The sequence below is a fragment of the Gymnoscopelus braueri genome, assembly GCF_963280865.1.
Source record: "Gymnoscopelus braueri genome assembly, contig: SCAFFOLD_319, whole genome shotgun sequence".
Taxonomy (NCBI): Eukaryota; Metazoa; Chordata; class Actinopteri; order Myctophiformes; family Myctophidae; genus Gymnoscopelus; species Gymnoscopelus braueri.
The window spans coordinates 8399-23736 of NW_027660733.1; the positions used below are offsets into that span (position 1 = coordinate 8399).

Below are 15338 nucleotides of genomic sequence, written 5' to 3' on the forward strand. Positions count from 1 at the left end.
CCCCTCAGGTAGTGTGGGCTCTTCACAAGGGACAAGTAAGAGGTTTTGACCTTGAAACTGTGCTCCACTACTAGCTTTGACATAGACAATGCTGACCTGTCCAGCTGCTAAGTGAACCCTCTTCTTCCCTCTATGCACAATTCCCACTTCTTCACTTATCTCTGGGGACTGCACGAGCCTGAGCACTGACTTTGCTGCTCTGAAAGTCACAGAGAATGCCTTACTCACTTGGAGAATGGTCGCTGACCTTGCCTCTGACATCATCTCCCCATTTAGCACTGCCTCTATTACATTAAAGCCAATTATGGGCTGCTCTGCAACATTTGGGTCACTTGACACTAGGGTGGGGACTAAAAGTGTCTCTACATGGTCTACATCTTTGCCTAGTCTAAACTCCACCTCCACCCAGCCAAGGAAAGGTATCTCAGTTTGGTTTGCTGCAACTCCAATTACTCTGTCTGCCTCCAACAGTTCACTAATAGGTCTCACCACACGATGAGGTAAATTCACCTTCCTCCATTCCTCATTAATAAGACCAGACTGCGCACCCGTGTCCCATAATGCTTCTACAGGAACCCCGTCTAACTGACAATGGACCATACATCTCTTACCTATGAGGTCTAGGAGTTTGGCTTGGCGTCGGGGTGCGAGATAGTTGGCGGGGCTCTGGAACGGGGAAGTTACTTGGGTGACAGCTGTCTGCTCAGTGGGACTAAGTGGGGTCTCATGTCCATGGGCTACTGAGAGTCCCGACTCAGCAGCCCTCTCTCGTTTCCCTGCTGTTCTCTGCCTTGACGACATCCTCTGGAGATGTGCCCCTCGTGGCCACACTTGAAGCAGTGTCTGCATGACTCTCCAATCTGAGCTTCCTGACAGGCTCTGCATCCTCCTGGTCGGTTCCTGGCGTAGGCTGAAGTTCTGTCTGTTTGAGTCTTTCTGTTAGCCTCTGCAGTTTCCAGAACTATTTTTTAATTTCCAACAGCTCTGCTCTGAGTCCTTCTATGAGGTGACTGGTGCTGGAATCCTGCTCTGTGCTGCGCCCCTGACTTTTCTTACTTTTGGCTCTGAATATATTATATATAATATTATATCGCGCGTGCATGTTCCCGTGCGCGCGCGCGCTTTTCGGGCGGATTCGGGCGGATTCGGGTACTTTATTCCCGTCTAAAAATGTATTTCGGTTCTAGGGTTAAGGTTATACAGTACAACGAACATCGATGTGGTTAATCATGCACGTTATGTCCACTAGACGGCGCCCCATCCAAACGCCAAAGCTATTTTTTCAACACAACAACACTGATGTCGCTTGCATGTAATAATGATAGGCAGGCACAAAATGTATAACGTTGGATACGTTGTATTTTATTGAGTACAGCACAGATTGCTATCTAATGCACTTCACTTGTGCACTCAGTAGACTCAATATGAAACGAGGAAGGAACAGTCTTTAACAGCAGGACAAGTCCAGTTTCTCTCTCTTCTTTTTTTTTAAACAATGAATAGGCTCCTATCATGACATGAACACATTGTGTTCATGTACACTGAACAGTCCCAATAAGTCCAGCAATGAAAGTGAAATAAGCCAACATAGCTACATTGCAACTGTAGTGTAAATCTGTTAAGTTATCTTGTCAACTTTGACCAAACAAAACCACTGTTCCAAACGAATAAAATAATATGAAAATAATAAAGTGCTCAGCGTTCAGCAGCATCAAATAAAAACAAAACAAAACAACAACATTGGCGAGACTTAAAGGTTGTTAGCCAAAAACACAAGGCGATCCACATTTTCTGGATCTAATGCAGAGCGTTTTATATTTACGATTATCCCGGTGGTGGAGAAAACCCTCTCTGCTCTAACCGAAGTACCCGGGATGCACAAATAGCGCCCTGCCAGCTGGGCAAGGTGGGGGTACTTGGAACATGACACCCCCCACCACTCAAGTGGGTTGCCGTCGCTCGGTAGCGGAATCTCTCTCTCGTACGACACCATCTCTTGTTGTAGTATGTCTACGGTGGCACCTATAGTAGGACCACATTGAAAAGAAGTGTTTCGTTACACTTTATGATTTAATGTGTATATCCTGGGTTTAAGTTATACTGTGCTTACTTTTATTTATTTTACCAAAATAATTTACAAAAATAAAATAAAAACAAACCTGATGGATCTGTGGCTTGACTGTAAACATTCCCAAACAGATCTCCCATGGCGCTAAGCGCTGTTTTCTTGGCTGTCTTCTTGCCCTGGCGCGATGTCCCTGCTGTAGCCATGGCTGCTCCTTCCTCGTCTTGCCCCGGGTCCTCAGCAATCACAACCACATCTCGCTCCTCTTCAACCCACAGCAACTGCAGTTCACTTTTAATTTTCTCACGTACTTTATGTTTTTGTCCGTCATCCAAATGAACCAGGTAGCTAGCGGCGTTAAGTAGCATGAAGGCAGCTTTGTCCTCGCTGTATCTCTTCTTGAGGTCAGTTGAGATCTTTGTTTTCATTTCATTGACTGCTGCTGGGTCGTCGGTGGAAGCCTGGAGTTGCGACAAAAGCACAAACTTAAGGGGAAGAACGGCTGATGTTGTTGGGAATCGGTCGGTTGATAAAGCCTCAGTGGCCACTTTGAAAGGCTTAAGCACTTCTCTGACCCTCTCCATAATCGTCCACTCATTGGTGCTCAACTCCAGATGACCGAGTTTCTTTTCCATGATTACCGCTGCTACGGGAGCTTGTTGCTCAGCTGCCCGACACACCATATCGTAGGTGCTATTCCACCGAGTAGCGCAGTCGTTGATTAGCTTATTTTGTGTGACAGAAAGTGCCGTCTGCTTGGCCTCCAGGAGGTACATGTCTGCTGGAGACTTGTTGAAATGCAGTGCTGTGGCCTTTAGTCTGCTGACCGGAGTATGAATGGCTCGAACTGCTAGACCTTTCCTCACAGCCAGGTTAATTGTGTGAGCCATACACGGGACGCTGGTGGCAAGGAGGTGCTGCTCCACCGCATTAATATAATTAGTTGCGTTGTCCGTGGTGATGGAGAGAACGGACTCACGACTAACGTTGTACTCATCGAGTATGCCTTCTATGTAGCCTGCGACATTCTCAGCTGTGTGGCTTGTCTGGGCTTCCGCCGTTTTGAGAATGACATCTTTCAGCTCCCATTTCTCATTTATAAAATGTGCAGTGAGTGTCACATAGCTTTCCGTGGCTAGTGACGTCCACCCATCTGTGGTCAGGGCAATCTTTTCTCCATTAACCATTTGTCTGACTTTGTCTTTAGTGACATCGTATAGCTTCACAACTTTGTCAGTGATTGTAGTGTTGCAGGGAATTGTGTACCTTGGCTCAAGCTCCCGTATGAACTCTTGGAACCCAGCCCCCTCCGAGAGGTTAATCGGCCTCATATCTTTGCAGATAAATTGGGTCAATTTCTTTGTAATCGCCTTCTGGCGAGCAGCAGGTAAACCTCACATTGAGGAGGAGGGGGGCAGAAACGAGGTGATCCTAGCCTGTTTTAAATGTGGTTCATCCACATCTGCCATCTCGGCAAATGTAGCAGGGTGCAACATTGCGACATGATTCCTCAGGTTGCTTGTAGTGGTGTGATACTTCATTTCGATCTTGCATACTCTACAGATTGCTATGTCTTTTCTTGTTATTTTTCCGTTTTTGGATGGAAATCCAAAAACTTTCCACACATCACTCCTTAAATGATCAGGAGTGGTGATCTCTGGTGCATCCACGACGTCGCCGCCTTCCGCCATGTTTACAACTACTGCACTCTCGCGAGGTGCCGGCTCTCAAACAGTATTGTTGATATCACGTGACCTGACGAGCACCTTTTTTACATGCCTGCAGGCAAGAAGCGGGCTTGTTTCGCATCGTTAGATTCTTTTATAAAATACATTTTATATAACATTTTATAAAAACAAAATGTATAAAAAAAAGTTTTAATAAATGATAAAAGCTACATTCGAATACCAATTTTAACATTCTAATAGTAAAAATAGTGAAATTCGAAATTCGTTCTGACAGCCCTATTAGGAACCAAATATACGTTCATGGGTGATTTTCTTTGGTTAAAATAAGTGATCATTCTTCAATGATCTGGTCTGGTTACCTGCCAAAGTGGTTACCGTAGTAGTGTAGACTCTACCAGTCAACATCTATGTATTGTGTTCATTAGTTTAATGATGCAATGACTGCAGTGTGTATCTCTTTATTTTCTATATTTGACAGGCTCGTTTAAGATCCGGGGAGTGGCCAATCAGTTTGCCAGGAGAGAGAAAGGCGTCCACTTTGTCACCATGTCTGCAGGGAACTATGGGAAGTCTTTTGCGTACGCCTCAAAGCACTACGGCTCCATGATCGGATACTTGATCTACTGGTAAAATGTAAACTGTGACAGGGACACTGTTTTGTCCGGTAGGTCAGTCGGTAGAGCACTAGCCTTTGGATCACTAGGTTCGTAGCCTCGGAAACCCAAGCCTTTTTTTTTTTTTTTCAAAAGAAAAAAAGGCTGGGAGAACCTTGCAGGAACGCTGGTCTTAGGACCTTGTTATCTCCTAACCAATCAGAGTGCAGAGGGGCGTCGCTCTGAATTTGGTGACGTCAGCGTGCTCCGTGCACAGGCCGGGGGGGGGGGGGGGGGGGGGGCGGGGAGGCGGGGACATAGATTGGTGAAGCAATAGGAAGCGGTGCAGGAATCCAGCGCCTGGGTTTGGATCCGCCCTTCAAGACCATCGATTGGGCTCGTTCTTTCAGTCTACTAGGTTTGGGGTAGGACCCCGGGCACCGCCAACTCAGCGTATGAGGAGCACGGCTTTGTTGTGCTCCACCTCAGCAATCCATCTCCCGTGTCCATGGCTGGTACCTACAATAAGCCTCTCCGACCTATTTACTGTCACGTTTACAAGTCAACTATTAAACTATTGAAATGTCCATGACAATTTTGTCATTTATCAGATGCTCACAGTCATGGACCCTAGTCAACCAACATCAGGGTACCTACTAGAGTGCTAAGAAAACAAGCATGTGCTACAAAGTAAATAAGTAGACCTCAAACCGGCATGTATAAATAGGGGTGTAATGAAAATCAATACAAATCTTAATGATTGATCGGTCAAAACAGGACAAAACCAAATCATACCATGACCTTAAAATCAAAGAGTGCACACTGCAGTTAAAAGAAGAGCCACTAGATGGCAGAAGGGTACTTAACAGCAAAAGCTTGAGCTCCCGCACCATCAAAAGCCACCAGAATAAGAATGGTATCCTATTATTTATTTTCATAGTGTGACTTACATTTTTTTTAATGAAAATAAAAACATTTATTTGGATAATTGTGACACCCATAATATATAAATACAAAATGTAGCCTCTGTGAGTTTCCCATTTTATTCAGTTTTCAAATCAGATGTTGATTTTTCACTAGCTCATTGCTACTGTTAGACTTAACTGTCCTGTCAAAGATTATACAGTAGTGTATGCATTGTTCACTGTTCTTTATGTGCACCACTGTTGTGAAACTCAGTACATTGACAAATTATATATTTGCACCAATTACACCAATACATTTTCCTGTGCTTGTATTTATTTGTTGTTCTTAAGTTATATATGTGTGTGTGTGTGTGTGTGTGTGTGTGTGTGTGTGTGTGTGTGTGTGTGTGTGTGTGTGTGTGTGTAATCTCGGCATCATTGTAAATGAGGGTCTCCCTCAATGATCTCTCCGAGAATCTTAATTAAAGGTTGAATGAATTTGCCATTAGGCAATTAACTTAAAGTAATTTTTTAATGAGATTGTGTTTGTGTGAAACTCCTCAGAGTTTCGGGGTGGAGGTGGAGAGAGTGCCCATGTCGTGTCTGATGGATACGGTGAACCGCTGTGTTCAGGAGAACAACATGACCTTCCTCCACTCCTACGATGACCTGGACCTGATAGCAGGTCATGCCAGGTAGGGTCACTACAACCACAATCTCATACTGTTGGCCTCTGAGCAGCTCCACTGGAGCGGTTAGGGGTTCAGTGCCTTGCTTAAGGGCAGGTCTACAGTGTTGAGAGGGAAGGGAGCAGGGGTGAAAGTGGGCCGGCACGGTCCGGAACGGCGTTCCGGTAAAAGATTAGGTGCCGGAACGCCGTTCCGTTAAGAAAAATTCGAAGGTAGTTGTGAAAATCCCATATTAAATAACCTGCCACAGACCCATGGCCATGTTCAAGAAGAAAACATAATCTACTAACGTCAGATTAACATACACAATTATAAAATTTTCTAATAAAGTGCTTTTGAATTGTTCCACTGTGTGTTTGTGTCAGCTTAATCCGTGCTATTTTTACGGTGTTTATTTATTTTACGGAGCCGAGAGGAGAAGCGTCTCCTCTTCTCCCCAGCGAAACGAAACTGGGACTGGGATCAATTCACTTTGCAGCTTGGAGATCCGGTATAAAACGGATACGGAAACGGCCGTTGTCCGTGCCTATGTGTGTATGTGCAAATTACCGGATAAAGAAGGCGGGCTTTACGACGAATTAAATCCCACCAACGTTCAAAACATGTTTCTGGTTGGCTGACAGACTAGCATAGTTAGTTCTGATTGGTTCAACAGTATCAACACGTCTTTTCTGGAGAAAAAAAGAAAAGAAAAGAAACGCGAGGGGAAATAAACACTGTTTTGATGAAGAATGCAATTTTAAAAATAAATGAAGCACAATGCAACGAAAACTAACTGAGATGTTTAAGAGAAAAGAAGACAGAGTTGAAGAAGCTGACAATGTGGTTAAAAACAAAGTTTGTAGAACAACAACGCCCAGGTACAGTGGTGGGAAAAGTACTCAATTACTTAAGTAAAAGTATCAATACTGCAATGTATGTATGTAAAGCACTCTGTTAAAAGTTTGGAATTGAAAATTTACTTGAGTGAAAGTACAAAAGTATTGATAGATTAACAATCTGTGGTACCATTTAATTTAATTGAGTTAACTGTGTTGAGTTAGAAGTAACTGTTGAGTTAGATTGATATTGAAGTTTTGTGTCAACATTAAGAGATTATTCTATGGTACTCTACACACACAATTTGGTTTGAATAAACTATTTTCTATGCATGATATCATGTGCTTGTCATTTCTACACCATACCAGGCATTAAGAAATTGATCTTCAGGGATGCATGAATGAGGAAAAAAGCCTATGGTTATTATACCTATAACTTATAGGTATAACTGTGGCAAAATCTATGCATTTTACGAGTTTTGGGCCCCCCAAAACATTTGGAACCCTCCCAAAACACAGAAAGAACCCTCCCAAATCCGCCATATAACCACATTTTTTACATTAGTATAAACCCATTTTGTTTGAATATTTTATTAGGCAGAAATTGTTTTTTGTGATAATAAATTGGTAAAATCAGGCAAAAATATGAATTAAATAACATAACCCTAACCTAACTCCTAATCCTAACCCTAAAACCAAAATAAAGAAACCAAAAACTCAGAGTTCCGGCAAGAAAACTCAGCCACTTTCACCCCTGGAAGGGAGACAGTGTCGGTCATTCGCTACCTCACACAGATTGTTCCTGCTGGTCCGGAGGATTGAATTGGGAACCTTTTGGCTACTCTAACCTTTTTAGGCCACTGCTACCCTACATGTTTGTTTCTTAAAACTGTTGTGTGTTAAAGCTCTTTTCAACAAGTTGAAGCAATGTCACACTTGAGGTCAGAGCATGTGAGCGGAGTGGAGCGAGAGCGGAGCGGAGCGTGGAGCTGGTTTATAAAGAGGTTGGAGCGCTACTCGGAGCGAGGACCGCCTGCCGCTCCAAGCCGCTCCGGCGGGGGCCGCGCACCTAATGTTTGAGCATGCCCGGTCGCACGGACTCAGACACACAGACATCCAGCAGTGCACAGCGCTCGTCCTTGATCAAGATTTCAGTCAAATTTCAACTTTTTTTACTGTTGAGCGGCCCGGTTTGAGCAGAGCATGGAGTGAGAGCAAAATCAACATGAGTGACGGGGAGCGGAGCGCACGGGGGGGGGGAGGGGGGGGGGGGTCAACATGAGTGAATAGCGAGTGTGAAACCAGCCCCCTGGAGCGCCGAGCGGCATTTCCACCCGCTCTGCTCACATGCTCTGCTTGAGGTCATACTGTTATACTGTATACAGCAGGGGTCTTCAACTGTTTTCAGGCCAAGGACCCCTTAGCTGAGAGAGAGATGAACCAGGGACCCCCACTATATACTGTATGAAATGATGTTGCAGATTGAATTTATTCATAGATTACATAGATAGCTTCATAGACTTGTTTGACAGCACTATCATCAGTGTTGAGTAAATTAACATTTGTTTTTGTTTATTTCAGACATTTAACCATTTAAACCCTCAATACTTAGTAAACTTGACCTTTGGCTCTGTACTTGGTTTGCTCCTTTTTCCCTCTACACACAGGGTTCAAGTCGTTAATGTAAAAAAAAAAGAAACTCTGAAGACCCCTGGTATACAGTATCAGCACAGCTGTGATTCCGTCATAGAAGATAATCAGTGCAGTGCTGATATACAACATGTGAAACATACTGTATGTAAATTATACAGGCGGGTGACACATTAAAGGAAAAACCAACAGTGATGTGTTACAGTATATTGTTCCAGTGTTGTTATACTGTAGATCAGCACTCCTGAAATGTTCCTCTTGTTCAGTCAGATTACTCAACTTGAAGGTAACTTAGATTTAGAACTAAAGCTTAGATTTATAAATGTATTAAAACCCATTTAGACCTGAGGCTGATGCTAATAACGCCTTCTAAATCCTGACTTAAGTTTTTCTGAAAAACTTCTAACATTTATTCAAAAATTACAACAAATGTGTGTTGCTATATACTGTACATATCAAAAGGGTTCCCGTCCTGAGGGTAGAACAGAATGGATGTAGTGTCTAATGCAGTGGTTCTCAAACTTTTTCATGTCAAGGACCCCCAAATTGACACTCATTAGCCCGTGGACCCCCATTTGAAAAGATATGCCAGCTACGGACCCCCATAAGAGAAGCTTTTTACGGCTCTAGCAGTGATTCTCAACTATTTTAATTTCAAGGACCCCCAGTTTGATATGCATTAGGCTACGGACCCCCATTTAATGGCATTTATATCGCTGGGACCCCAATTTACATTGTAAAAACAATGTTAATTTAACTCTGAGAGTATAAAAATGTGTAGGTATAGTTACAAATAGGGGTTCCCGGTATAGTTACAAATAGGGGTACAAATAAATAGGGGTACAAATATGTAGTTATAGTTACAAATAGGGGTTCCTGTCCTAAATGGGTTAAAATAATGTGAAAATAAAACTGTAAGGAACATATTACTACTGCTGTTTGAAGACCTAAATGGTCAATGGACTCTGTGTCCACTGATTGTTTACTGACAATCCCCAGCCTTGGAGAAGATGTGTGAGCCTCGTGGTGTGTGGTGATAAATGTGTGTGTTCAGTCTAGGTTTTGAGGTTCTGGAGAAGATGGGTGAACCTGACGTAGTCGTGGTGTGTTGTGGAGGTGGAGGCCTGTTGGCTGGCGTTGCCGCAGCTATCAAACTGTCGTCATCAAACTGTCGTCATCAGACCAGGATCTATGGAGTAGAACCAGAAGGAGGTACAATTACCATACATAATACTGCGCTCACTCAGTATATTTAGAATTATTATGCATTTGTTGATAAAGGTGTTGTGAGGGATTCGGATGATTTAATGTGCGGAAATGTTCTATTTTGATACAGCGTGCACCATGCACAGAAGCTTCATTGAGAATCAGCCAGTGGGTATGGACACCAAAAGCATCACCTCAGGACTAGCACCACCTTTTGCAGGTACCCGTATTACCTCTGTCTGCAGTGGAAGTGATTGGTGAAGTACTTTATGTCTCTCTCTCTGTCTCTCTCAGAGACGATTAAAAAACACACCTGTGATATCACAGGACTATGACTTTTTATGGTGTGGTGAGTCCAGCCATCTGCAAGAGGGTCGGTCTGTGTATCTGTCTGTGTTAATCTCGTAAACCGCTGGACCGATCAGTGCCAGATATCTTGTGCACAATGGCAGTAAGGCCACAGAAGTGCCTCCATTATTGTTTTTCACATAATGTTTTACACTTTTCACTTTATGATGGAAGTCAATGGGCCTGTGATCGCACTGAAACCTTGCCCAAATTTGACATCTATGATGTCATAGACGACTGACATCATAGATGACTGATATCACACCATCCGCACTCATGAACAACGTTTAAAAGTCTTCAATAAGCCGCAGCAGCAATTAATGACAGACACGTTTCGACCTGTTGGCCTTCGTCAGCATTTCACTGTGAAATGCTCAGAAGGTCACCGTGATATTGGAGAGATTTTCCAATTGGTCTTCAGAAACGGGCACATTTTCAGTGACGTCATCATTTGCAACTATTTTGTCACCATTGCTTCACTTAATTCATAGTTTGTGTGTTTTATCCCTCCCCTATGAGCTGTGTAAACGCTTCGTGGAGGCCATCGTCCTGGTGAGCGACGAAGAGCTCAAGGCGGCGGTGTCCACACTCTACAAGTCAGGTCTAGTGGTAGAACCGTCAGGTTCTGCTGCGTTCGCTGCCATCGTTAACAACAAGATACCCAACATGGAGAACAAGAATGTAGTGTGCATCCTCAGCGGAGGGAACATTGGCAAAGATGAACTCACTCATTTCCCTGATTGACAAACCTAGTGCTTATATTCACCTATCTGCCTTTTATGTTTTTATGTACCTTATCCTAGTTTAATAGCAGAAATATTTTTTCTATCACATCCTGTGTATTAGTTAACATGATTAATCTATGAACGGACACAACATCCATTCAGACAGTAGACTAATATACTATACATTAGACGTGGCATCCATTCTGACAGTAGATTATACATTATACACGATCCATTCAGACAGTACACTGTACATTAGACCATTGGTTCTCAAAGTGGGGTCCGGGGACCCCCAGGGGTCCTTGAGGGAGTTCCAGGAGGTTCCCAGCTAAATGATGGATAGTTAGGAACCAAATGGACCCTTATGGGTCTGTAACTCTCAGAGTTAAATTAACAGAGTTAAATTAACATTGATTTTACAATATAAATTGGGGTCCCAGTGATAGAAATGCCATTAAATGTGGGTCTGTAGCCTAATGCATATCAAACTGGGGGTCCTTGAAATTAAAATGGTTGAGAATCACTGCTAGAGCCGTATTATGGGGGTCCGTAGCTGGCATATCTTTTCAAATGGGGGTCCGCCAAAAAAATGTATTAATCTGTGTCTGTAGGTTGTTTACTTCAAGAGTTATGGTATTTTCTGTTATCTCCATTTTATGGTTGATTGGGAATAGGTGTCAGAAAGGGTTAAAATAAACCCCATGGGACATTATTTGACCTGGGCAACAAGAATGAATCTTAACTAGACACCATAAAGGTCCTAAAAAACATATGGTAAAAAAGAATACACTGTAAACGTTTAGTACAAAGAGAAATATAGACGTGATCATTATGATTTCAACATTTTCTGCTAGTTTTTGGCTGTTTCTGCCCTGAAATAGAGTCAATATGTGTTTGAATCTTAATAAAAACTACTTTAATGAATTCCTTGGGTCAAAATGATATAGAAAAATGTGTTCATTTGTTGCTGTATGTTGTTTACTTCAAGAGTTATGGTATTCTATGTTATCTCCATGTTATGATTTGGGTGGGGGTAGGTGTCAGAAAGGGTTAAAAATAAACCCCATGGGACATTAGTTGACATGGGCAACAAGCAGAAATCATAACTAGACACCTTTTAGGCTCCTAAAAAAACAGGTTTAAGAGATGTGTTTTTGGGTGCTCACGGAGCCTCGAAACTCCCCTACTATAAGTGGTCGTGGAGTCATCTGATCGTCAGGCATTTCTTTTTGAAATGTTGTTTATTTCTTTTCCCCATGCTGTATGTCTCTTATGTCATCGTATGTTACCTTCTGTCTGAAATAAGGATTATTATATACAGATAATTGTACATCTGCTAAATACACAGCACATTTTGTATCTATAGCTTCTGATGAAAGTTGCTGTATGCCTTTTTTTTTGTTTTAAAGTAAAACAATTGAGTATAGGATACGCACTCTTAACAAGTCTGTATTTAAATAACTACAAACACCATATATTGTAAAGGTAAATGAAATCACATGATATGCATCACAATCTACCGCCTCTTTTTCTGTATTTTCTATTTAGGGCACTAAGGGTAGGAAACTGAAGCACGATGCTGTGCCTACCATCTTCAATTTTCCAGAACATCTGAAGTGGAAGAAGATTGTTACCAGAACCAGGCGGTCCAAGGCAGTAAGTATGGCTGTTGAGGTAAGTGGCAATCCGTCTACCAGTACCCTGCCTCAGTTTCATGAGGCATCAGGACCTGTTGCACCTCTGTGCGTTGATAGTGAAGCTGTTACCGACAATGGAGATAGTGGTGTTGATCCTAACAATGCCATTGTGATGCAACACACTGATGAGACCATGGTTGTTGACAGTGTGTATCATGAGGACATTGAGATGATTGATGTTGAGGAGGTTGTAATTGCTAATCAAACTGAGTGTAGAGCTGATCAACAAACAATTGAGCATGATCATGGGTATTTCAAAGATATTTCAAAGTTACCACAATCGCACATCCCTATTTCGGAGTCTCCTAGAACACTAAGACGTAATCAGGGTAAACTAAGGGGTACGCTTGTTATGCTTCGCAAAAAGCTTAGGTTGAAGAATCAGCAGACAAGGAGATTGAAATCTAAAGTAATGTCCTTGAAAACAATGACAAAGAGTCTTCAGAAAAGGTTGCTGATCTCAAATGAATGTGCGGCTCTGCTGGATTCTCTAAGTGATGTTCCTAAAAAAATTGTAGTTAGAATGCAACAGAAGAAGTCAGCAGCATTTTGTGAGGAACTAAAACAGTTTGCGACTACATTACACTTTTACTCTGCGAAGGCATATGATTTCGTGAGAAAGGAGTTCCTAAAAGCTTTGCCACACCCTCAAACAATTCGCGATTGGTACAGCAGTGTCAAGGCAGATCCAGGATTTACCTATGCATCCTTCACAGCTCTGAAAAGTCATGTAGCTAAGAAAAGGGAAGAGGGTAAGGATACCATCTGCTCACTGATGATGGATGAAATGTACATTCACAAGCAAATTGAGTTTGGTGGAGATCAAATTCATGGCTATGTCGACCTTGGTACTGGTGAAATAGACAACACAGTAGCCACGCAAGCACTGGTCCTCATGGTTGTATCAGTCAACGAGTCATGGAAAATCCCCATTGCATATTTACTCATCAGCAGCATGACTGGACAAGATCGGGCCAACATTGTCAGAGAGAGCCTTATTCGCCTTCACAAAATCGGTGTTCAGGTTGTGTCACTGACATGTGATGGACTGTCGTCAAACTTTTCCATGATCCAACATCTTGGTGCCAAAATTAACATCACAAACATGACACCTCACTTTGATTTTCCAGTGGAAATAAATACAGATGATGCACCTGAAGGCCCCCCTGCTCTCCCACATGAAGATGAAGGTCTCCCTGCTACCCCCAAAAAGGTGCATGTCCTGTTGGATCCATGTCACATGTTAAAATTACTGCGAAATGCATTTTCTACAGCTGAAGTGACGCAAACAGAAGATGGCCAGCAGATCAAATGGGAGTACATTAAACAGTTAAACACACTTCAAGAAAAGGAAGGTCTGCGGCTTGGAAACAATCTGAGATTGGCACACATCCAGTGGCGACAACAAAAGATGAAGGTCAACCTAGCAGCCCAGCTGTTCAGCAACAGTGTGGCACATGCCCTAGACTACTGTGACAAAAACCTCAAATATCCCCAGTTCAGTGGATGCACGGCTACAGTAGAGTTTATAAAAACAATTGATGCAGCTTTTGACGTCCTTAATAGCCGCAATCCAATTGGTAAAGGAACTAAAGCACCTATGAAGCCGTCGACAATTCATCGTGCCAGGGATATTCTACAGAAAGCAGAGTCATGTCTCCGTGGGCTCAAGATTAAAGACAAGAAAAACAATTGGGTCTACATGCATACCACTCCGAGGAAGACTCCCATTTTGGGCTTCATCGCATGTTGTAAAAGTGTCCTCAACATTTATGAAGACCTTGTGGAGAGACCAAGTGCACCAAGCAGATACCTTCTGACATACAAGTTGAGTCAGGATCATCTGGAGCTGTTCTTCTCTGCTATCAGAGCACGTGGGGGTTTTAACAACAACCCCAATGCAAGACAGTTCCGTGCGGCCTACAAGCGACTCCTTGTAAGGCACCAGTTGAAGACGGGCACAGGCAACTGTCTTCTTCTTGACAACACGGACATCCTGGATTCAACACCTGCAAATGTCAACATTGCACGCCGAATAGATGTGGAGCCTGTGGAAGTGGTTTTCCCCGAAGAAGACGACATTCCTAACATCCCCGATGAGATGAACCTCTCAGCATTCAAGCAGGACGCCATCAAGTACATCTCAGGCTTCATTGTGAAAAAGATTAAGGAGAAGATCACCTGTATGCCTTGTTCACAGGCGCTGACAAAGGAATTGGACCCCACACCTTCTTTTCTTAAATTAAAGAGCAGAGGTGGCCTACAAAATCCATCAGGCGGTATTTTAGCAGTTAGCCAGGCCACCGAGAAGTACTTTCAGAGAATGCTGAATCTTAATGGGGGGAAGGTTCCACAAGGACGGGGAACAACTGCATCAATTGTGAAAGAAGTCCTTGAAGATAGTTTGGGGAAAAACCTTTTCCCGGAATTAAACGGCCACATGTTTGATATGTGTGTAGAAGCAAACCATGTACACGTTCTGGTCAAGATGGCATCTGCCTTGTTCTGCAAAATCAGGTTGAATCATTTGGCAAGAAGGAAGACCGAACAACTTAAAGAAGGCAAGCTTGTACGCAAGCGACTCACCAAATTAGTTCATTTTTATGGTGATTAATGAGAGTGCAATGTGCTGTACAATTTCATGTACTGTGTCAACTTTTTGTCACGTTAATTTATATTTGTATATACATTTTGCATGTTCTGTTGTTTGTCTTTTGTGACCATGTCAAATGCCACATTTTTGTCACGTATGTTAATTTATATTTGTATATATATGTCGCATGTTCTGTTGTGTGTCTTTCGTGACCATGTCAAGTGCCACATTTTTGTCACGTATGTTAATTTATATTTGTATATATATGTTGCATGTCCTGTTGTGTGTCCTTTGTACATTTGCACTCTCATTTTTGACTGGCCAGAAATCACAATATTCATGGACACACAAATCAAACCCT

At 42.7% G+C, this 15338-nt stretch overlaps 2 protein-coding genes across 2 annotated transcripts; one reads left to right on the forward strand and one right to left on the reverse strand.

Moving 5' to 3' along the window:
- Positions 1 to 754: 754 nt before the first annotated feature.
- On the reverse strand, positions 755 to 3396 carry LOC308081256 (E3 SUMO-protein ligase ZBED1-like; the record flags this gene model as incomplete). The annotated part of the gene is made up of 3 exons (XM_080457644.1): positions 755 to 946; positions 1862 to 2022; positions 2160 to 3396. 3 exons carry the CDS (start codon positions 3394 to 3396, stop codon positions 755 to 757), a joined length of 1590 nt encoding a protein of 529 aa, XP_080313770.1.
- A 657-nt stretch (positions 3397 to 4053) lies between these two features.
- On the forward strand, positions 4054 to 11058 carry LOC308081257 (phenylserine dehydratase-like; the record flags this gene model as incomplete). The annotated part of the gene is made up of 6 exons (XM_080457645.1): positions 4054 to 4057; positions 4232 to 4379; positions 5776 to 5946; positions 9463 to 9620; positions 9745 to 9840; positions 10471 to 11058. The coding sequence occupies 6 exons, from the start codon at positions 4054 to 4056 to the stop codon at positions 10704 to 10706; spliced, it is 813 nt and encodes a 270-aa protein (XP_080313771.1). The 3' UTR covers positions 10707 to 11058.
- Positions 11059 to 15338: the final 4280 nt, after the last annotated feature.